General features: G+C 41.8%; 1 protein-coding gene across 1 annotated transcript in view; it reads right to left on the bottom strand.

Moving 5' to 3' along the window:
* AKT3 (AKT serine/threonine kinase 3) overlaps positions 1-23,888 on the bottom strand; it is a 740,092-nt gene that overhangs the window by 141,996 nt on the left and 574,208 nt on the right. The window contains exon 10 of the mRNA XM_085611402.1: positions 7,429-7,557. Within this exon, the coding sequence (XP_085467528.1) occupies positions 7,429-7,557 (129 nt within the window). The remainder of the gene's footprint in view (positions 1-7,428; positions 7,558-23,888) is intronic.

The following is a 23,888-nucleotide window of genomic DNA, read 5'->3' as shown; positions in this document are numbered from 1 at the left end:
CTGTTCAACCCGCAAAGATCTCTTATAATCATACCTCGTTATTCTATTTTCGTGCCACCACAACTGGAAACAATCATTCAGTAGCCTCCATCCACTCATTTACTCCTAAACTCTCCAATCTTGGTTCTTCTTAGTTACTGCATCTGTGACATCTATCAGTACATTAGCACCTTACTTGCTATCGGGACAGCATCCCTCCTCATTTTAATTCTGTGAACATACCATTTCAAGCATCCTAAATCATTAATAAACACTTCTGGAAGTTCTTAGACAAACTTTATTTTCTCCAATTCTTGTAAATAAGATTGAAGTCGATTAAATCTCTCAATATAATCTAAGAATTGGCATTAGGATCCAAAATGGTACCTAAATCTCTTTGGTGAAAACAACTAATCAAAGAATTTCTTTTGATAGCTACATATTTCTTTCCAGCTGCCTATCTACCTTTGTACTCCAACTGGCCATAAAAAGAACCTTTCAGTTTTATGGGTTCACTAGCATAACCCCATTGGTTTGATAAAAATTACACAACACAACTCTGTCAGAAACGCCATCTTAAAAAACCTCTTTTGAAATAATCTGAAGTTTAGCCCGAGTCAAACAACATATTTACACCTTTTCCTTCAATCAACACTTCAACAAGTGGGCCTTCATTTTTCTGTCGTGTGACTTGCAGAATAATCTCTTCACAATCACCTCGCGTTTCAACTTCAACTCCTCTTCTCATGTATTTCCCTTTGGTATCTTTACTACAGCAACACTTGCCCAGAGATTCTTCCATCAAAACAGCTAGCACATTGCTTTCGAACCATCTTATTATTAGCATAATGACCAACAGTGCCACATTTATAGCACTTAACATAATCATATTTTGCAGTAGTGTGCTGTCTGCCATTACTGGCATACTTAACTGTGTTTTTAGTTTTAATAGTTTCTTTCTCAAATCTTTTCCTCTATTTCAACCACTTAATTTTCCTTCTTCTAATCGCCTCAACACATGCTAAGTTCTGTTCCGATTTGCTTTGCCAAATGTATGATTTCAGGAAGAGAGGAATCATGACTGTCATTATCACACACCAACATGAAGGGATCTCTTACACATTCAGCTAAAATAATGCCATAACTACAAGATGATGCACAGTTCCTTAGATCAGTTATGTAATATTTTACCCTCTCTCCATTTATCTGTTTTCATTTCTCAAAATGAAATTTTTCCAACATAGTTGAAACTTTTGTGAAGTAATGAATGTCCAACTTATTAATAAATATTTCATATTCTTTTAAAATGTTAGTGTCCTAATCAGACACTTCAGTTAAACGATCAAGTACATCTGGACCCTGTGGACTCAAACAATGTAGTAATAGGGAAGCTTTTCTTTCTGCGCTAAGACTAGGGACACAGAAACTTGCATATCTAGCAAAGACTCTCTTCCATTTTCCCCTTGTAATACTATGTTTTCCAGGTAAAGTTAGGGAAAAATGGGGTGGAGGTATATTCCTCATGAGGGTTGAATAAGCAGGATTTTCAGCTGATCCTAATTATCACATCCATGTGTCCAATATAACAATGCTGCATGCAGACACAGAAAAAAGATTAACTGTTCCAGTTTATTCTCTGTAAAACGCTTCACCTACCATGTCTGCCTTCATCCTTTTCTCTCACCAGCTCAACTCAACAGTCTTGCTTAATTTAAACCCTTCAAAGTTCAAACATTCCAAACTACAATGTAGTCATTAGAATACTACTGACACTAAGAGCTTCCACAAGTAGCATGGGGATGGAAATGTGTCCCAAACTGAGGATGTAGGCATGAAGTAATGCCACTGCAATAAGGGTGATGTTAGGGAAAAAATGAATGAATCCTTGAATCCTTTTGGGCCAGGCCAGAAATTCAACCATTTTTTTCTGCAATTACCCAATAATTAAATTTATGTTCAGGGTGACAGTAATTAATATATAATAACTTAATAAATGAAGTGGCTGGGCACTGTACATCCATGGCGCACCCCAACACTAAATGGGAAACACTGACAAGTTTATCTTCTAGGCCTAGCTTCGTCTCTAACAATTACCTGAATGTAGAGGTGATAATTAACGCACCAAATGTACAGTGTTCCTGTAGGATAGGCATGCTCACAACTAAAAAGCTACTTTGAGGTCAACCACCTCCAAGATCAAGTGCTCCATTTTTTTTTAAGTCATCATAATTTATTACAATTAACCTCTATAGTGCTGAGGATGTCAGTGAGTCGTCCTAGCATTGAAGAAGAAAGTATTTCTGTTTTAAAATTCAGAAGCATTCTTTTTTTTTTTTTTTTTTTTTTAGCAAAGTCAAAGTTGGAACATGAGGGAACAGCTTCCATTATGTCACGGTTTTGATTGTTTTTTTGCTTTGCTTTAATGCCAGAGCAAAACAAAAGTGAAATCAGACTGCACTAATGATAGGATGTAATTTCACTTTTGATCAGTACTGGGTGGGGGCATAACTCTGTCTTGAGCACTTACTGATACAGGATAGATAGGCAGTGTAGGGAAGGTAACAATGTCTCCCTCCAGCGCTCGCTCTCCCTTTGGGGATCATACTGGGCACTCAGTATCCAAAGAAGGATCCACTCCATTAGACACCAGGGATCTCTCATAGACCACGGTTGTGGAAGGGCCATGGACCTCTGCTCCCCAACCCCCAGGCAAAACATTTGTTTTGCCCCACCTTGTGGGTGGATAGGGGGTGTTTACCCCCAATCTGACCCTCAGGGTGGAAGGGCAGAAAGCCCACTAGACCCCAGGGAGTGGAGCTTTTACAGTTTTGTTTGGGTGGGAAGCGGCTCCGCCATGGAGAAGGGCCAGTGCTCCCCCACAACCCAAGGCATAACAGTCTTTCTGCCTTACAGGTGGATTAGGGGTATTTACCGCTAACCTGCTCCCCCGGTTTGGAGGAAGGGGCAGAGGGTATTTACAACCAATCTTCCCAGGTGGAAAGCAGAAAGGTAAACACCAGGGTAAAACAAAGTAGGGATGGCCCCACAGGAATTGGGCTAGGTCTCTATCCCAGAACGAGCTCAACAGTATTTCTGCAACTCCACAAAGCAGAATGGGGAGGTTTACTCCAAATATGCCCCCCAGTGGGAGGGAGGAAAGCCCACTATACACCAGGGCAAAATGGTCAGAAAAAAAGTAAGGGTGACCCCACCCAGGCATCAGGCTGTGGCCCCACCCCAAAACAGGTGCAACAATCTTTCTGACCCAGGGGGCAGAATGGGTGAGTTTATCCCAAATTTGCCCCAGATGGCAGATTAGGGGTTTAATACACTTCTGCCATGGGGGCTGGAGGGAGACAAAAAGCCTGTTAGACACCATGGATATTTTAATTTTAGGAAAACAATATGTGGTGTGAGTGGGCCACCCCGCAATGGGCCTATACCCACCACTAATGTATTTCTGCCCACATTGGGCGCAGTGCATCCCCATGCCCCTGGAAAGCAAGAGGAAACATGGATTCTTTTGACGGTAGTTTTGACATATAGAACGGCAGAGTGGAGGTAATCCGAAATTTCTTCTCACTTGTCATGCTGAGTGGCTGTACTATTCGGGTCCAGGCTTGACCGCCACCGAGTGAGTCCTACCAAACCCAGGCATTTTTGAAAACTAGATACTACCTAGGAGAGTCCAGGGTGGTGTGCCTTTTATGGATCCCACAATGTTTTCTTACCCATAATGACCTACAAACCTGAAACATTCCTTACAATAACACATTTTCCTCATATTTCTGTGAGGGAAACTTCCGAAATCTGAGGAGATCCACAAAATTCCTACCACGCAGCTTTCCCACACCTCTCCCAATAAAAAATCTACATGACTTGTGCGGCTCTGCATTGCACCAGCAATACAAAAAAGCCCCAAAATGCTACTTGTACACATCTGTATTTCCTGTCAAAAAATGACCTGTTTTGTTAATGGAGCTAGGTCCAGTATTTGGGCCCAGGCTCTGCAGCCATCCAGGGAAACCTACCAAACCCAGACATTTTTTCCATTAAAAACTTAGGAGAATCCAGGGTGGTGTGGAGCCCACAATGTTTTCTTACCCACAATGCTCTGCAAACCACAAACTTCCCCTAAAAGCACACAGTTTTCACACTTCTGTGAGGGAAAGCATTGGAATCTTCAAAGATCCACAAACTTTCTGCCACCTAGTGTTATCATAATTCTCTCTATTAAAACAAACCCCCTTAACTTCCTCCTTATTACAACACGGGCCAAACTGCAGTTCCTACAGAACTAGGAGGGAGACAGGGAAGGGCTGGTGTATGAAGACCATACCCTGAGCGGGGGGCACTTTCGGACACCCCCTGGAATTCTCAGGGATGGCAGGCTACACATTTCCCCACTGACTAGAGACATGCTTCAAGTTTAGGATAGTCAGGCTTTTATTAAGGGATTGTCATACTATCTCTTCACCCCCACCCCCTTCAATGGAAACAGAGACTTCACCCTGGAGACGACAGACTGGCGTTCCAACAGGGAGGATGTACAACCCAAAGGATTTTGTTCCACTTCAGAGAGGTGTAGTCCTTCGATAAGTAATTCAGAGTTTGGCCTAGGGGAGTGGGAGTGTGTTCACTACTTTCGAGTCTGACACTGGCTCTTGAGCCGCATTGCCTTTCAAGGGGCAATGAGGTCACTCACACCATTTGAGAACGTGCTAACATGTGATAATGACAAACACATCTTGCACTTTAGTTTGGAGATAGTACAACATCTAAATAGAACAACATGCACATTATACTTAGGACACCTTATTCTTAGTAACATCAGGAGTTGATTGATCGTTGGATGCTAGTTAATAACAGCCACATGAGTTAGGGATTGTAGTGATGATACTCTAAGGTGGTGACAAGGGTCTTAATGAATCTGGGAGCTGGCAGACAGAATGATTTAATGTTTTGAGAAGGCCACTAATGAATTTGGAATTTAGAGCTCAGGGTGGACTTGGCAGGCAGATAGAACATCTTTGCACCTTATACTGAGAAGTTTTAGAGTATGATAGAATATGTATTACTAGCAAAGCTAGGAGCTGATTGAGCAGCGGAGGCCAGTACACAAAAGAATTCCTTTTGCTAGGCCTTTTGATTGTTTTTAATATGCACGTTTTAATATGATTGCTAGCGTCAAAAGAAGAGGTTCTTAACTGTGGACTGTTAGATAATGAACTTGAGGTGCTGACCTTAATTTATGTAATGTATTCACCTATTGTATACTGCTTTGAAGATGAGTGCTGGGTCTTTTTCAGCTATGCGATTTTAGGATTTGCCAATTTCTCTATGATCTTATGTTTACTTTGCATGATTAGCTCCATTAATGGTCGAAGAAATGTACATACAGTTTAGTTTGTATTGTTTTTTAATAAAGTTAGTTTTTTCTAATCTGCATTGTATCAAATGTAAAATGTAAACTTAAACATGTTGGCACGCATGTAAAAGCTCATTGAAAATACCTGACATCCTTAGTAAGGTACATCCCCAAACTTTTAGCTTTCACTTCTCTTTTTTTGCTGAATTCATTTTTGTTGGCTTTAGGATTCTGTGCATTTACCACTGCATACCAGTGCTAAAGTGCATGTGCTCTCTCTCTAAAATAAGGTAAAACTGGCCTACACCTGATTAGCTCCTTTAATTTACTTGTAGGCTCCTAGTATATGGTACTACATGTACCCAGGACCTGTAAATTAAATACTACTAGTGGGCCTGCAGCACTCACTGTGCCACTCACTGAAGTAGCCTTTTAAACATGTCTCAGGCCTTCTACTGCAGCCTGTAGTGCAGTTTTAATATGCCATTTCCACTTCGCAAAATACACATTTAGCCAGGCCTAAATCTTTCTTTTTATTACATATAAGTCACCCCTAAGGTAGGCCCTAAGGGCTCACAAGGCAGGATGCATTGTATTTGAATTGGAGGACGTGTTGGTTTATGTTTTATATCTCCTGATGGTGAAAATCTCCTAATGTAATTTTTCACTACTGTAAGGTCTATCACTCACATTTGCTGACACTGGGTTACCTGATTGCATTTAATAAGTGTTAACTTTGGATTGGGAGCAGATAGAGATATGCTGTTTAGACTCAAATGAATTGTAATTTAAAATACTTTGTAATAGTAAAGTCGGATTTAAAGTCACAATTCTTAAAATTCCACTTTTAGAACATTGGCATTTTCTTGCCCTAGCCATTTGTGCTTTCTGCCAGTATCCTGAGTCACATAGCTAAGAAAGGCTCAGCTGATGGGGTTAGTGTATTCCTCCTAGGTAGTGACACAAAGGTGACTAGGTGATGGGCCATCCTGCCAATGGCTGGGGCAGAGCTGTGTTCTGGCCCACTTGCACTTCAAAGGGCTTGCCTCCAGCCCAAACAAAGGAACCTGACTCCAGCCCATTGTCACACCAGACAGTTTGGACCCTCGACAGGGGAGTGGAAAAACTTTCCAGAACCAGATGTGGGCATAGTATAGCACCCCCCCCCACACATTTGGCATGAGATATAAATATTGGACCCCCACAACCACTCTTCAGTGCACTCCTGGGCCAGAGAGAAGGCCCTGCTGATTTATGGACTGTCTTGATGCCCTGCTATCTGAAGCTGGAGGACTGGACCTGCTCCTTGAACACAGGACCACCAGAGCAACGCCAATGGCTAGATGGCTGACCTGAGTGAGCTACATGGACAGCTCCAGAGGCCTTGAACCGTGTTGCTGACTTCTACTGGGGTGTGTCCTATCCCCCCCACCAAGTGGTGCCCACCTGGTCCTGGACCCTTGGAAGTGGTGTTGGTGGTAATGCTCTAACCTAAACCTAAAAGATGGGACTTGCACAAGAAACTCTTCCTGGATAACCGCTAAAAGAATGGGACCTGCATGCCAGCTGATTGTCCAGAAGTGCATCGCCAGTCGGCCCGACTCCGCGGTAGCTCCAGTTACATTCTTCTCTGCAGCAGCAAATTCTGTTTATTGGGGCCTTCTGGCAAAGGTATAGAGCCTCGTGAAGCCCTCTTCTGCTACAACCTGCAGCTTCGTCCTGTTGGAGAAATCAAACTTCCCAAAAATTATCTAAGTCAGAAGGTAAAGATTTTTCACTGAGACCTCGGCCAGCGACTTCCCAATGGTGCCTCCTCCTCGGACAGAGCCTTGCTTCGCTCAAGACTGTACCTACTTCATGACAGACCAATCATTTTCTATGAGAGATCTCCGCCCCGACTTTGGAGCCTCTGCACTCATAAACTTACTATTAACTCAGAGCTTTTGAATACGAGAAAGATAGTAAACTTACACAAACTTGTAAGTTTACCTTTGTGTATCAGGCCCCAAGTAGTGATATAGACAAACTAAAAAAGATGAAATGGTGCAATTCTTAGAAAATATTCTTATGCTTCATCTTACCTCAGGCGCCAGATATTCAGGTGTACCACAGAATGTCTTCATTGTAGCGGCATCCGTGATTCCTTCTTTGCAAAGTCCAAAATCTGTTATTTTTATGTGACCATCTTTGTCCAACATTAGATTTTCCAACTGAGGATTTGAAAAAAGAATGCATGTGACAATGACATATAATATAGGATGGTATTTACTAAACGTAAGGTTTCCACTTACCTTAAAATGACACAGGTCAGTCAAAATAACACATCAAACAAATACACAATTTACACAATATAGCATTAATTCACAACTAGAAAATACTAAAATCTGAATTTCAATTTTAAAAGGAAAGTCAGTGCTCCATCTTAGTGGCATTTTAATAATTGTTTTTAACTCAGACAGTTGAACTCTGAGGTCAGATTCTACATTTCTTAAGCAGTTTTTGTTAGGTAAATAATAGAAGAGAAAGCTTTTTCGCATAGACGGGTGGTGGCGAATGGAAGTAAAACCATTAGTGTCTATTACAATAATTCAATATTTATATGTAAGCAGCCAAACATTCACCAGAGAATTTGCATTGAATAGATGTTTTAGTGCACTAGGACTTAAAATTTCACTCAATCCATTTTCATTCTCTGCTGTCCGTCCTGCGCATTTGTACATTAAAAGAATCTTTAATCCAATTTTTACTTTTAACTGGAGGTGGAAGGTAATCGTGAAAAACAGTTTCCATATCTTGTAGACGCTAGATAAAAAATGTCAAGACTTCCTTTGATAATTCTTCATTTGCAGATTCAAAAAAAGTTTTATGGTTGAAAGAATGGAGCCTACAATTCTAGCTTTTTGACCATCGCCTCAATCTTGTCTTTGAAACAATTGTGATGCTTCCTTCTTGCATGCTCAAGTTGAATGCATTTAAATGAGTGACAATGTCTGACATACACCCTAGCATGGCTTATCAAGAGTAGTGCTTAAGACCTTGAAACAAGGAGAGGGGGCTCTCAAAACCAAAAGGCTGGAGCACCCAGTAATACAAGTATAAGAGTATGTGTACCTTTTGGCTATTGGTCAAAGATCGCAATTCTTTCAATCATCACACAAACTGATATCTGCACTATCATAACCCACTCGAATACTTTTAGTGATTCAAGGGGTGTTTTTTTTATATTACCACATAGGGCTCACCTCTTAGTTCTGAAGCAAGTATATTCCCTGTAGGTGTAAATCTGTATATCACGTTTTCTTGTTGTATCTAGGGGTGAATATCTGATTGGTTCACTCCCTTGGTAGTCTGTGTCTATAATAAGAATACATATACAAATCATAGTTTTTTTACATTCCCCTCATTTTGATGTATTATTCTGTCTGTTATATCTATTTATATTATATTGCCCTAAACGTCAATACTCGTAATTCCGCTGTTTATCAAAAATACTAAATCATTTGGCTTCGTTTAATATTCCCCCATTTCAGTAAGTTGCTGGATTCCATAAGGCCGAGGGTATCTATCAAGATATATTTCACGTACCTTTCCTTAACATATCGACATGTTTTTACTTTCAATGTACTCCTAATGTTTCAATTCCTAAAATGTGTTATACCTCAAGGGTTCTAGACCAACTCTATCGTTTCCAAAGAGAACAATTCAAACAATTAAATTCAGGGTGTTTAGACCGGGGAATATCAAGTTCCCTTGGTGCTATAGTGGTTATAAACCCGTCTTCTCGCTCCCGGAGATGCCGATTAGGTAAAAAATGTCTTGACCCTGAAGCTATTAGGTTATCTTTGCACTCAGAGGTCCCCCTGTCTCTTTACAAAACGGAAACCCATTAGACCATGACTCTTATATATGTGGTTCCGTAAAGCCACCATTCCCCGTTTATTTATGCCTTCGCATACTCTAAACGTGTACATTTATATTCAGCATCTATGTTAAGCTGATTTACTTCTCCATAATATAGAGTTTCAATGGACCCTGCTTCTTGTTGGCTTACCGCTTATCGTCGACGCATGTAAATCCCTCCGTTCACGGCTCTTTCTCCCGGTATAAACCGACACTGTATGGGTCTTACCCATATATCAAGTGAAAGCGTGTGACGTATCGCTGTGTACACGTCACTATGTCGACGTTACGCGCGTACCGTGCGCCATTTTGGGATGGGGAGAAAATAAAATAAACAGCCATTCCACCGAATATTCAACGAAAATTCAAAGTGTCATACCAATCGTGTCAAAGTGGACACTGTTATGACCTGTGTTAACCTATTGATTTCAACGTGGGCAGGTTTTTCTAGATACACGTAGTTTATCTCAAAAGGGCTTTTTTATAAGAAATATAGGGGCGGACGGGAACTAGTAAACCGTTCCTCCATCTTGAGTTGGGAAAAGAAATTATCTGTATTGATAAATTCTATTTGGTATGGGACTACTTCCAGATAGTGTGCAAATCCCCATTCTGTATCATAGTGAATGATTTTCATTTTTTTGTCCCTTCATTTTAAAAGCATTTTTTAGTACTTATTCCTGATAATTGTCCTTCATGCGGGAGTTATGCCACTAGTTTCATCCAGTCTTCTTTGGAATTTAGTCCCTTTTGTACAGTGTTAAGAGTAAAAATGTACCACTGTTCTCTATTTTTCCTTTTTGTTTCAGAGTTTCCTCCTCTCCTATTTGTCGTTATCCTTTCTATAATGAACCATTCAAACTCAGTGTGTTTATGGTTCATTAGGTTAAAATGATCAACTAAGGGGGCGTTGAGTTTTAGTTTTTACAGCTGATCTATGTTCCAGTAGTCTTAATCTCAATTCTCTCCCTGTTTCGCCCACATATACTAAACCACATGGGCAGCGTAGGAGATAGATCACATTTTTAGTTCTGCAATTGTTTAGATGTTTGGAGGTCATTGTATATCCATTGTGTGTCAAAGCTTTAGTAACCACACAATTGTCACATATCGAACAATTGCCACATTTGTAGTTTCCCACTGCTATTTTTCCCTCAATGGTTTTCTGTATTCGAGGATCTTCCTCCCTGTATGTCCTTACTAGGTTTTTCCGTATGTTATCGTTTCGTTTAAACGCAAACAATGGTTTGGGTAACTTGATCTCATTCCCTTCATTAAGAATACACCAATTGGAATGAACTATATTCTTGAGTTTGTTACTTATATTTGAAAATTGGGTAACAAACACAATTCTGTTCTCAGTGTCCTTTTTTTTCCTCTCTTTGTCTTCATTGTTCGGGTTTAACATGCTCTCCCGGTCATAGAAGCGAGCCCGCTTCAATGACCTCTTGATCAATTTTTTGGGGTAGCCCCTATCTGATAACTTGCTTTTGAGTACTGCTGCATGTTTATAAAAGTCATCCAAATTTGAGCAGTTTCTCCTCAATCGTAGAAACTGCCCAAATGGGATATTATCCCTCTGGGTTTGGGGGTGATAACTTGTGTAATGAAGCAATGTATTCTTATCTGTAGGTTTAGAAAATAACTCTACTTCTAGGAGTCCTGCATTGATCTTAATTGTGACATCTAAAAAATTCACTGCACTGTTGCTGTAATTAGCTGTGAATCTAAGATTCGTGTCACCCAGGTTTAGCCACTCCAAAAATTCGACCAAAGTTGATTCGTCGCCTTCCCAGATGAAAAAGATATCATCAATGAAGCGGCGCCACAAACAGATGTTCTCAAAGAAGGGCGCCGCCTCATTGAAGATATGTCTATCCTCAAATCTGCCTACATAGAGGCATGCCAAGCTGGGAGCACAGGTCGCTCCCATGCTGGTACCTTTACATTGTAAGTAAAGATCCTCCTTGAATAGAAACATGTTTTTTGTAAGTACCAGTTTGATACAGTCCATGATAAACCCTTTATTTGCGCGTCGAAGTTCCTCCTCAATCAATATGTCATCAATGACTTTAATGGTGTCTAATTGGGGAATATGTTGAATTTGGTAGAGTCAGGGAGAGTCAGGGATCAGTGACTTATGTCTGACACTGTGTCTGCCCAAACCAAATTAACTTATGTATGACACACTGTCTGTCCATTAATATTCTCCTTTCTGTGTGATGAAAGATTTTTTTTTTTCTGTATAACTGGAAAAATAATTTCTGTGATTTTATTGTTTTAAATTGTGCATGTTTTTATAAAGGATCTTTTGATGAATTCACAATGATTATTAAAGTATAAATATTTTTGATATCAAGTTGTTTCACGACAAGTGCTTCAAACAGATTCAGTGTGGAGTGGGTTATGATAGTGCAGATATCAGTTTGTGTGATGATTGAAAGAATTGCGATCTTTGACCAATAGCCAAAAGGTACACATACTCTTATACTTATCAAGAGTAGTCACTTAGGATTCCAGATCATGATTTCCTTTCTTAATTCAAAATGCAGAGACAACAGCCAAGACAGCCATCAGACCTCTGTACACAGGAAGAGTTGCGGATGATTAGTATTGATAGAGTGACAGAGCTGCTCAAAAAAACTTCAATTTAGTGACCCTGAGTTGATAAAATGTACAATTTAACCAATTCCTTCAAGACCTTTTACAATTTTTGTGGCATCTTCTTAGTGCCTAAACATTCTTGATTAATGAAATAAAGGTGCCTTGTAACCAAAGGGCTATTTTTCTCATTCTTGCAATGAGTCCAGTTAGTCTCTGAGACACCTACGCACATTTGAACCACTGAACTGCATTTGATGTAAGAATATTAGTCTTAATGTTGTACACCTCTTCAGCAGTGGCATGCATAAATTGCATTAGAACAATACATCTTCAATAATTTTCCCCTCAAACTCTTATCTAACATAAGACAGTAAATGAGATTTACTCCATTCACTTGAGGCTATAATGTAGAGTTTTTTTTATTCTTTCAATCACCTGTTACTTAATATTATTTGACATTTTGTCAATTTCTTATTTTAATAATTTCGTAAGGTAATTCCACCCAATTCAAATCTTTTGCTGCTTTTTCTCCAACCACTGCACTAACTGTGGCTTGAGTTAGAGGTATTTTTCGTCCTTCACTTATTGTACGGGGTTTTTCAGGTTTCCCTATAAGCATGGGAACTTTATAGGCCCTTTTGTAGCATTTCCAATGCAATAACCAGTCTTCTTAATTAGTTTTCTACTTTGTTGGAGCCCTAGCTCATTATTATTATTTTTTGGTAGTATGTTGTTTATGCTCGCTTCAAAGTGTCTTCATACTATAGAAGGTTTCATGGCCTCATCTGATAAAGGTTCATACCAAGCATGCACAGCAGCTGCTGTTCGTATCTTGAACCTGCACACAGGAAATCCATGATTCAATTTCGTATTTGCAACATTTCCTCTTCTTCTGAATTATATCACTTTGTTCTAGTATAATGTGACTTCATAGATGCCCTGAGGGTTTTTCTGCTTGAATGTAAACCAGATATCCATGGTCTTTTTTGGATACTTACCAATTACAAATCTATTTATTCACAGTGTTTTCTATGTTCACATTGTATACAATACTTCCCAAGTGACCCATATGTTTTAATAGTCCAAGGACTGAAAACGTTCCTCATTCTTCTGAAAACTGAAAAGAAATTGTGACAGGTCTACTGTCCAATGTACCATAATCCAAAGTTTGTCATGCAGTATCTTCTTGAATGAAAACGCATGTACTACCTTCTTCTCATTGCCATGTGGCCAATGTGCCTGTCTCTGCATGAACTTAGCACACTAGCACACTTTAGGAATCGAGCTGCTTGTGGAAGTATTTTTCATCTGGCTAGAAGTGTAAGCATGCTCTTCCCATACAAGAAGTGAAGGTGCTTAGAGTATGAAAGTGGCTGCTGATTTAAAGCAGTGAATGGGAGAAGATGCAGTCTGCAAGGGCCTTCTCAGCTTTACCTGCTATGGAGTCTCGGTATACCTGTATACATGCATAGGTTGCAACATCAGCTCCCTACATGGGCTGACGCTTATGGTTTGCTTGGAAATGATTAACATTTCAAATGCTGTTAGTCAACAGTTGAGTGATAATTTTGGATGGAGTGTGTGAGAATGTGCAGTGTTGATGTGCATTCAAACTCTCCATCCTAAAGTAACAATCAGTCTGACTAAAAGTACTTCTGAAATATTTAGGATTACTTATGGAAAATAACGATTCGGGGTCATATGGTTGTGCGGGTGTCGTGAAACTCCAGGGGACCACCGAATACAGGTTAAGAAGTGCTGCTTTAGTTACTTTTCTCTTCCCACTATTGGGGCTTAATAGTTTACATTCGCCAGTAGGAAATATATGAGTCACAGAAATACACACAGGATTTGCAAAGAATTTAAAATTCAGTGGCAGTTGATGTGACAATTATAGATTTCAGTGGGTATTCCTCAAATGAACATACTCTCGAAGCTTGATTACATGACAGACTGTCCACAGATTTCACTTTGGCAGACACTTGCAGTGGCTTATTAATTTCTGCACAACTAAAGTATTTCTCATAGTGGGGAAGCCTCTTTTTCTGCACCCTTTGTGTTATGGGGGCCTCTTTTGGCACACCTAGGTTAGAAATACAATTAGAAAAGGGTCTATTTGTGAATTGCCCCAAAGAAAATCCAAATTTGTGTTTTCCTAGCATTGTGTATGTTCATTGTGTATGTTCACCTCAATGGCAATCTCCCTTGTTAGTCAGCATTCCATATGCTTGCATAAATCCCTGAGGACCCCAATTTGATAACTCGGAATCTAGATCTGCACATTAGCCTGCAGATTACGTTTTTTTCTTCTTGTCAGCCATAGGATTCTGAACCTTCGAAGGAAGTGTTTGTGCTCCAGAGAACCTGAGTCCCAACACACCAGACTTTTACCTAGGTGGCAGGTCAAACTGAGCTTGCTTGTACTTCCATCAGCTTTGTTGTAATCAAGCCATGACAGGATGCACAAACTCGAAAAATAAAAAACCCAAAACAATGTAATCTGAAAAAAAGAGAGCATTTGAGGACCAATGCAGTCATAATCTGAACTCTACCTGGGGTGATGTAGAGACATCAATACAGGTTTTATTACTTAACTAGTGTCTTTTACTTACCAAAAGATACATTTACAGAAACAACTAGTATAAAAGATTTGGTGAATGAGGGGTGAAGACTCATTCTAAGAGATACCCTTCAATTATTTTGACAGAATGTTACTGCATTAACAGAGATAGATTCTCACACTATGTCAATTGTACTTTTTACATCCCCATAATATGTTCACTAATAATTTGCATTAGGTTAATCTTTTAATCAGTCAAGTCAAGTCAAGTCAAGTCAAAGATAGCTTTATTCGATTTCATTAAAAACCATAAAAGCACAAAAGAAACAATCACATGTTAAAAAGAATGTACAAGTAAATCCAATTAATTACATCTTAATAAAACAGACTTATAAAATCAAGGGGTACTAGGAAATAGAAGATCTGCATCTGATTACATATTTCAGAAATTTAGATACAGCCTTAACAGTCATTTCATCTTCAAGCATAAGCAGTTTTACAAAGGCTGGTCTACACTGCCTTAGACCCCAAATTTTCAATAAAGGTATCAAATGTCTCTTTCTGCCCCACGCATAGAATTTACAGAACAAAAGACTATGAATAGATGATTGCTCAGAAATATCATCGCATGGACATTTGATTAAATGGGGAGACCAATTATTTGTTTCAGGGAATGTGATTAGCCTATAATAACAATCAGTTCTCAAACGGGCCAGTAACATTCTATCATAACAGGTATAATCAGGTGATAGATAAAACTGTAGACCAAAGCCCTGAAGGAGTAACTGATGGTGTGAAACAGATTTTTTCATGCTCTCTTTAGTCCACCGACTGTTTTCTAGGAAAGTAAGACATCGATCTTTAAAATCCTTTCTTGAAAACGTGGATAATAAACTTGGATTATTAAAATGATGTGGTAGGCCCATGTTTGTTAGAAAAGCCTTAATGTATGCTAACCATGGGATGTTTTTACTTCTTTCGAGGTTAATACAATCAGATAGAACAGTTCTATTTAGAGTAGTAGCTAATGAGGTCCAGATCTTGTACCACAGTAACAAGGGGCTAATTCTGATCAAATCAGAAATATAAGTTATGTTCAATTCATTATGGCACACATACGTGGAAATAGACCTGGGGACTGCTAGCAAATACCGGAGGAAAATGTTTTCCCTTACTTGAATTACCCGGCAGTCTGCGATACCCCAAAGGCCGGCCCAGTATGTAGCGATTGAAACACATTTAGCTTTGTAGATGTCCATTAAGATACGGACCGGTCTACCTCCTAATTTGTTTGCGAACTGTTTCAAGGCTCCAAGTGAGCGTGCGAAAGCTAGATTTCTAACGTTGACTGCTGGTGTCCAAGAACCCCTGTAGTTAAATAAAATCCCTAAATAAGAAAATTAATCTATTAGTTCTATCTTAGACTGGTTTAAAACGGTATTACATGGAACTTTGGACGCTGATGAACAACTCATGGTAAAAGTTTTTCCAGTATTAATTTTTAGGCCCCTGGATGACATGAAAGTTGAAAAGCTAATTAACGCTTTTTGGAGCCCTAATTGAGTTCTGGCCATGATAACCGCATCATCAGCGTATAATAAAATAGGAACGGCCTCGCCGTTTATCTGGGGATAATCTACTTTCGTCTTCAATAAAAACTCAGCCACACCGTTTATATACAAGTTAAAAAGAAAGGGAGCCAGGATGCAACCCTGGCGTACACCTTTCATGATAGGAAATTTGTTTGTGCATTCACCATTTTTACCAAAACGGACCTTAGCTCCTGCTCCACGATATAACTCTTTGATAAAATTCAGAATGTTCATATCAATGCCTAATGAGATTAAAGTGTCCCACAAAAGTTCATGGCTTAAACAGTCAAAGGCTGAAGTTAAGTCGACAAAGGTCATAAAAAGGTTGCCCTTCTTAGCTATCGTATATTTTGCAGTTATAATAGCTAGATTAAGTCCTTGTTCGACTGTACCTAGTCCTTCTTTAAAACCGTATTGAAATTTAGAAAGGATGTCACTGTCTTTGGCCCATACCTGTAATCTATTTAGGATAAGTCTTCCGGCTACTTTCATCAACGAATCCAGCAGCGAGATAGGCCTATAACATTTTGGATCATTGCGGTCACCTTTTTTAAAAATGGGGACTATTATTGCTTCCTGCCAAGTCAAGGGGAAACCCTTTTTATTATAGCTGTTTAATAAGTTGGTCAGGAGCGGGGCCCAAAAAGAGATGTTTTCCTTGAATAGATCTATGGGAATCCCGTCCGGGCCCGGAGCTTTGTTATTTGAACTTTCAGTTAGGGCTAACTCCATTTCTGTTACAGAAAACGAAATATCCAGAGGGAAACCCGTAGTTAAGGTGGACAGGCTATTTTTCAATGTACTTTGTGTAGGAGTGAATAGACTACACAGGTTATCCTTCTTATACAGTTCAGTGTAGTGATCGACCCAGGCAGATTGTTCAATTGCCAGGTCTATCACATCAGTTTTTCTATCTATAAAAAAAGGAGCATTAACTGCTTTCCAGAATGCAGTATTGTCTCTCAAACAGGACGCCTTTATTAGGGCAGTCCAGGCATTCTCCTTAATCTCTTGTTTTCGCTTTCGTATGGAAAGTTTATAAACTAATCTGGCTGCTCTAATATCTAAGTAGTTCTTAGGCGTGGTTTTTAAGCACTGTTTTAGATTTGCATGGGCTTTGCTGCATTCAGAGTTAAACCAGCCCTCGAGCTTTTTTCCTCGTCCTTCACTGGACGTTCCAGTCAAATTGTTAGATATTTGCAGCGCAATCGAATGGAAAGCTTTAATGACCAAGTTGGGATCTGGAGAATCTGCCAAACAGATCATGATGTTAGAATATTGGTTGGAAATTAGGCTATGCAAGAAGTTGACTGAATCAACCATTTTCCATTTAATTGCGTAACCATTTTTTCTCGCCATTTGAATAGAATGACCATAAAGATTTTCCACTGTGTTTGGTAGTTTTCCGTTCCTCAGTCCAATGTCAAAGATTAAACTGATGGGAAAATGATCACTCATAGCAACATCCTCTGTATTAAACATGAGGATATTGTGACGATAGCTGTTAGTGATTAGTATGAAGTCTATCGTGGAGTGTAGTCCATGCCCAAAGAAGGTGGGTTGAAAACTGATTTGTGGGTTACAAAGCTCGTTTGCATAACCCAAATTCCAATCATGAATTAAAACATTTAGTGAGTTACCTAACGCTGAGTGCTCGAAATGGGTGCAACTTTCGCCCAAAGGATTTAACAGACCGCATGTATCCTTACTGCTATGTGGGCATAAGTGGCAGTTAAAATCACCGGAAAAAATAATACACGTATCTTTATGGCCTCTGTCTGTACCACAATAGATCAAATTATTTATATCCTCGAGTGCATGCTTGTGGTCTCCCTTGGGAATATTGTTATATAAATTCACCAAGATAATTTGTCGATTGCCTCCAATGACGAGGGAAAAAATCTGGTAAAAAACGTGACCGCCATTTGTCAAGAGCTTTATTGTCATGGTTACCGTATTAGAGATATACGTACAGAGTCCTCCCGAGGGTCTGCCCCTCCTGGACTGTACAGCAGGGGTAGTAAATGTACGGTACCCATCAAGATGGATCTCTTTAGTTTCCCATGACTCTTGCAAGCAGATAATATCATACTTGTCGATAAAGTCTCTAAAACTAGGATCCGTTATTTTATTTGATAGGCCCGCGATGTTCCAGGTTAACAAAGCTAGTTTGCTACACTGGGGGACTATTATCGGATCCATGACCAATAGATTCTCGTGGGCATCTGTTAAGTCAGACTGTAGGAGATTAACTCCTGTAGTCTTTCCTTGGCTTAATCGCGGATGTTGAGTGGGCATAGAGTTTTCGGGAACGGTATATGTAGGTCCTACGAGCTCACTACGGGGTACATCTTCTGTAGTGAATCCAAGGAAAGTATAGCTCACTGCTGTTTCAGGGGCTATTCTCTCAATTAAAGGCCCTATGGTGTCAGTTAATGGACTAATTCCTCTTTTAATTTCCTCACTAGAAGCTCCACTAAGGGCGCCCTCGGGGGTGGTGGATAAGAGGCGTCAATCGACCGATTCCAGGCAGCTAAACCGGTTATCGGTCCGTATTCCTCTCCAATTGTCCAGTGGGCACGCGTCTCTGGTTGTTTGCCGACCTCGCACCCACCTGTCGGCTGCTCTGTCTTGAGTACCTGCCACACCCCTGCTCTTATCAAAGTCTAGTTCAAAGGGATTCCTAGGAGGATAAAAGAAGGACAGCCGCATTGTTGCAATATCCTCATTGTTAAACTGATTTGGCCATGAGCAAATATAGTCAGCTGTATCCCGGTCATCGAAATTTACCAATATACAATCACCCTTCAGCGTTTTTTTACCTTGCCCTATCCATGGTACTCTACGTACCATAAGGATCTTACTCGACCTATTGGGAGGCAGGGGCCGTCTTGAATTGAGCCAATGTTGAACCTTGTTCTTCAAAGATCCTACAGACTCCTCTACGTCTTCCCTCAGTTCTGGCACCCCAGTCAGAATCACCAGATATGGGGTTACTTCCGGGGGCAAATCGATTGATGGTCTCTGTAATAATACTTTTCCGTCAGGATTTGTCTTAGGTAACGGGGCGGAATTTCTGGGTGGAGTAGCCTTCTGCCTGCTAATTTGAGAAGGTTTGCTAGCATTACTAAGTAGATTATTCTCAAGAGCAGGAGGATCAATAACTAAATTAGGATCTATTAAAGATGTACTTTTGATAGATTGTGAGACCCTCGTTGAATTATTATTAATGGTTTGCTTCCTTATCCCATCGTTATTTACTCCAGATTTATTCAGTGGTTTAATGAAAGCAATCAATTCGGTTAATTGTTTTTCAACGCCTTTTAATCTGGCCTCTAAAGGGGAAAGGTGTAATTTGAGTAATTTGCTCATTTGCTCAAGTATTTTAGTATCCACCTCTACTGCCATGCTAGTTGAATTTAAACTGGGGGAAACAGTAATGCAATCTGTGTCCATTGTAATGTTATGCGAGTCTAAGCGAGGGTTGCTATGCGTAGACTGTTTATGGTTTTGTCCCTCCTCTTGATCACTTAATACTGGGACATCGGTCTCCCTATCTATGGGTTTTGGCAATTTCTGAGGCTTTCTAGGTTTCTTAGCGTGTCTCGATTTTCTTTTTTTGACAAGTTTTAGGGATTTAGGTATTGTTCCCTCCCTGCTCCTCCTCCGCTGTGTATCAGTTGATTTAACTAACAAGGAATCATGTGGGTGAGTCAGGGACCTGTCTAGTTCTAAGACCGAAAGGAATTCAGAAGCCGATACTGATAGGTCGACCATATTAGGGAGACTCTGTCGAGGCGGTAGGGTATCTGTAGAAACCACGCCAGTTGTTGGTTTATTTGGAGTTTTAACTGAAGCAAAATGGCCCATCGAAGATCGTTTTGCCCGTGCCAACTCCTGAGAGACTCTACGCTCCATGAGTGCGATCCCTTGGTCAATCACAGAGTTTGCTCTAACAATGAAGTTATCCAAGGGACCAGTAATACTAATCGACTCCGTAGCTGTTTTGTTCCTGCTCCCTTTTGCTCTTGTGGTTGCCATAGTTTCAGTAAGTAACAAAAGCGCTGAAATGGCCTAAGACATACAAAAGATAATAAAAGTATTTAGACTATCAAATAGCAAGTCTTAGGGAGGTAGCCCAGTCCGGTCTTGATCGGTCTTTAACGGGCTTAAACGGGCCCGCCCTTGGCCCGGGCTTCGCCCGGCGCCGCCCGCGCGCGTCCCGCGAGGCGGAGGGCGGCGTCAGTTTTGTAGCGCCTTCGGGCGCGAAAATGCGGCGCTTCCGGGGTGCCAAGGATCATGGGAGATGTAGTTTCCAATGCTTCTCCCCCCACACGGCGGTCGCATTTGTCCGGCGACGGCGGGAGGGAGATTCAAGCGCCAACAGGGAAGGCTGCCCCAAGGATCAAGAGGCACAGCAGGTAAGTGCAACAGCACTCAGAAATTATGTCCACCTCGTAGCACCGGGCCCCGCTCTGCCAAGGGCGGCGTCAGTTTTGTAGCGCCTTCGGGCGCGAAAATGCGGCGCTTCCGGGGTGCCAAGGATCATGGGAGATGTAGTTTCCAATGCTTCTCCCCCCACACGGCGGTCGCGTTTGTCCGGCGACGGCGGGAGGGAGATTCAAGCGCCAACAGGGAAGGCTGCCCCAAGGATCAAGAGGCACAGCAGGTAAGTGCAACAGCACTCAGAAATTATGTCCACCTCGTAGCACCGGGCCCCGCTCTGCCAAGGGCGGCGTCAGTTTTGTAGCGCCTTCGGGCGCGAAAATGCGGCGCTTCCGGGGTGCCAAGGATCATGGGAGATGTAGTTTCCAATGCTTCTCCCCCCACACGGCGGTCGCGTTTGTCCGGCGACGGCGGGAGGGAGATTCAAGCGCCAACAGGGAAGGCTGCCCCAAGGATCAAGAGGCACAGCAGGTAAGTGCAACAGCACTCAGAAATTATGTCCACCTCGTAGCACCGGGCCCCGCTCTGCCAAGGGCGGCGTCAGTTTTGTAGCGCCTTCGGGCGCGAAAATGCGGCGCTTCCGGGGTGCCAAGGATCATGGGAGATGTAGTTTCCAATGCTTCTCCCACCACACGGCGGTCGCGTTTGTCCGGCGACGGCGGGAGGGAGATTCAAGCGCCAACAGGGAAGGCTGCCCCAAGGATCAAGAGGCACAGCAGGTAAGTGCAACAGCACTCAGAAATTATGTCCACCTCGTAGCACCGGGCCCCGCTCTGCCAAGGGCGGCGTCAGTTTTGTAGCGCCTTCGGGCGCGAAAATGCGGCGCTTCCGGGGTGCCAAGGATCATGGGAGATGTAGTTTCCAATGCTTCTCCCCCCACACGGCGGTCGCGTTTGTCCGGCGACGGCGGGAGGGAGATTCAAGCGCCAACAGGGAAGGCTGCCCCAAGGATCAAGAGGCACAGCAGGTAAGTGCAACAGCACTCAGAAATTATGTCCACCTCGTAGCACCGGGCCCCGCTCTGCCAAGGGCGGCGTCAGTTTTGTAGCGCCTTCGGGCGCGAAAATGCGGCGCTTCCGGGGTGCCAAGGATCATGGGAGATGTAGTTTCCAATGCTTCTCCCCCCACACGGCGGTCGCGTTTGTCCGGCGACGGCGGGAGGGAGATTCAAGCGCCAACAGGGAAGGCTGCCCCAAGGATCAAGAGGCACAGCAGGTAAGTGCAACAGCACTCAGAAATTATGTCCACCTCGTAGCACCGGGCCCCGCTCTGCCAAGGGCGGCGTCAGTTTTGTAGCGCCTTCGGGCGCGAAAATGCGGCGCTTCCGGGGTGCCAAGGATCATGGGAGATGTAGTTTCCAATGCTTCTCCCCCCACACGGCGGTCGCGTTTGTCCGGCGACGGCGGGAGGGAGATTCAAGCGCCAACAGGGAAGGCTGCCCCAAGGATCAAGAGGCACAGCAGGTAAGTGCAACAGCACTCAGAAATTATGTCCACCTCGTAGCACCGGGCTTCAGTCATTTGAACAAAGGTGGTTAATGTGGACCATACCATGTCAATCCTACAGCCTGTAACTTGTTATAACTTGTTATAACTTGTTATAAATCCAAAAAAACTAGCACTAGCTAATGTGATTCAAGTGATCTTCAACTAGAACCTTACTACACAAACAAGAGCAACTGCTGTAATTTCAATCTATCAGGAAACTCGCAGTGTGAGTTTCTATGCTCCTCGGTTTAACAGATTAGTTGCAGACATCCACTGGTCAGAAGAAGCACAACTTAAAATAGTCCTATATGACTTATGATGGTAATACAATGACGCGATCTCTACTGAAAGGCTCTATTGAACCAATCTCATTAAGGAAAACAATTACATATGTCAAGGACTTTGGATCTAATTGATAATAAATCTCAGAACCAATGGGAGAACTGCTGTAAGTACAGGGAATAACAACAATGTTAAGCTGTTGTTTTCAATAAACTATGAACATAGCAAAAATGAAGGGTGGGGCAATTGGAAGACCATGTTCAGCAGAGGTCTGAAACATTCTGAGTGTAATAAAGCAGTGCAATGCTCCAGCTGCTTTTTAGGGTCGAGCATGCAAGTGCATGCGCCAGCGCATGCATCTCGCCTTGCTAGGCACTGCTGTATACAGAAAGGGCTTGGACCCACCCATTGTTTTACCATTTATTGGCTTCAAGTCACTCTTCTTTACAGCCTCCTTAATTTGCCAGCGAGGGGGAAACGTCATTTCTGATCATTGCGATGGAGCAGGGACCAAGCACAGATTGCTTTTAGTTAATCTTTGCCTGTGTGCTGCTCCCGACGTGATTGAGGTACTACTTCTTCCCCCACACACTCCTCCTGCCTAGTGCTGCCTCCGCCATAGCGCTAGCACTTTTTAAAATTATTATATGTGATGTTGGCCTCTCTGCTCAGTCAGGCGGCTGCTTGGTCACTAACAAGCGAGCAGATTATATGCGTGAACTGTCACTAAAAAGATTTTAAACTCTCTAAACAGATGTATGAGTCTCGTTAGAGCAGACACTTAACAGTAAGGCAGGTGCAGACACTTAACAGTAAGAGCCACAGGGTAACTAGTTAATAATGGAGAACAAAAATACCTGAAACGGAAAACTAAAACTTTCTTCATGGTTTTTTGGGGCTGCTGCTTTTCTTATCACGTGAGCAGCTGCTCCTCTTGCTGCAGTGGAACATATATTTTGAAATGTTATCATGCGATTTTCTGTACCAACCTAAGTGTGCTCGGGACATTTACAAATCAGCATCACTTTTGGATTTCCACATAACATAAAGACTGTGGGATCATTATGGCTCCAGTCCGGTCCTTTACAAAAATCATTCTACTCTGAAAGTTGTAGTTTTTATCTGATTTAATTAGAGTAATACATTTTCAATTGTTCTGCTGTCTGCGAGCTCAAGCTGGACACCGATGGTGGAACTGGCAGTGTCATGGTAGTGGTACCTGAGAGGCACAACCATGGTGATAGATTTAAAGCTTGGTTGTCTTGTCCAAGAGTGTTTCATCTAGTTGTATTCTGGTACGTGTAACAACTTGGCTGACGAGCATCCATGTCTTCTATTGCCCTTCCTCAGAAGGGAATTAGCACTAGCTGCTAAGTGCTCATTGTCCCGTGATCCCGTTCTCCCAGTAATGGTACTTTAGGCAATAGGGCCTTGCATTCTGGGACTTGTAGTTTCATCTTTTCAGGCAGGTGGTGTCTTAATTTAGGTTATTTGAACTGCACACGTTTCCTTTAAATTGTGTTAAAGGATCTATTTTTCTTTGGCTAGGAAAGAATGGTTAAGTCCACCAACTCAGGGGCCCGAAAGTCCCAGCACGCTGCTGGCACAAAGTCCAAGTATCTTCCGATGTTACATGTGTAATGTGGAACCACATAGCAACAAGGTCTACC

This window comes from Triturus cristatus, chromosome 6, assembly GCF_964204655.1.
Source record: "Triturus cristatus chromosome 6, aTriCri1.1, whole genome shotgun sequence".
In the NCBI taxonomy this organism is placed as follows: Eukaryota; Metazoa; Chordata; class Amphibia; order Caudata; family Salamandridae; genus Triturus; species Triturus cristatus.
This window is presented reverse-complemented; position numbering and strand designations above follow the sequence as displayed.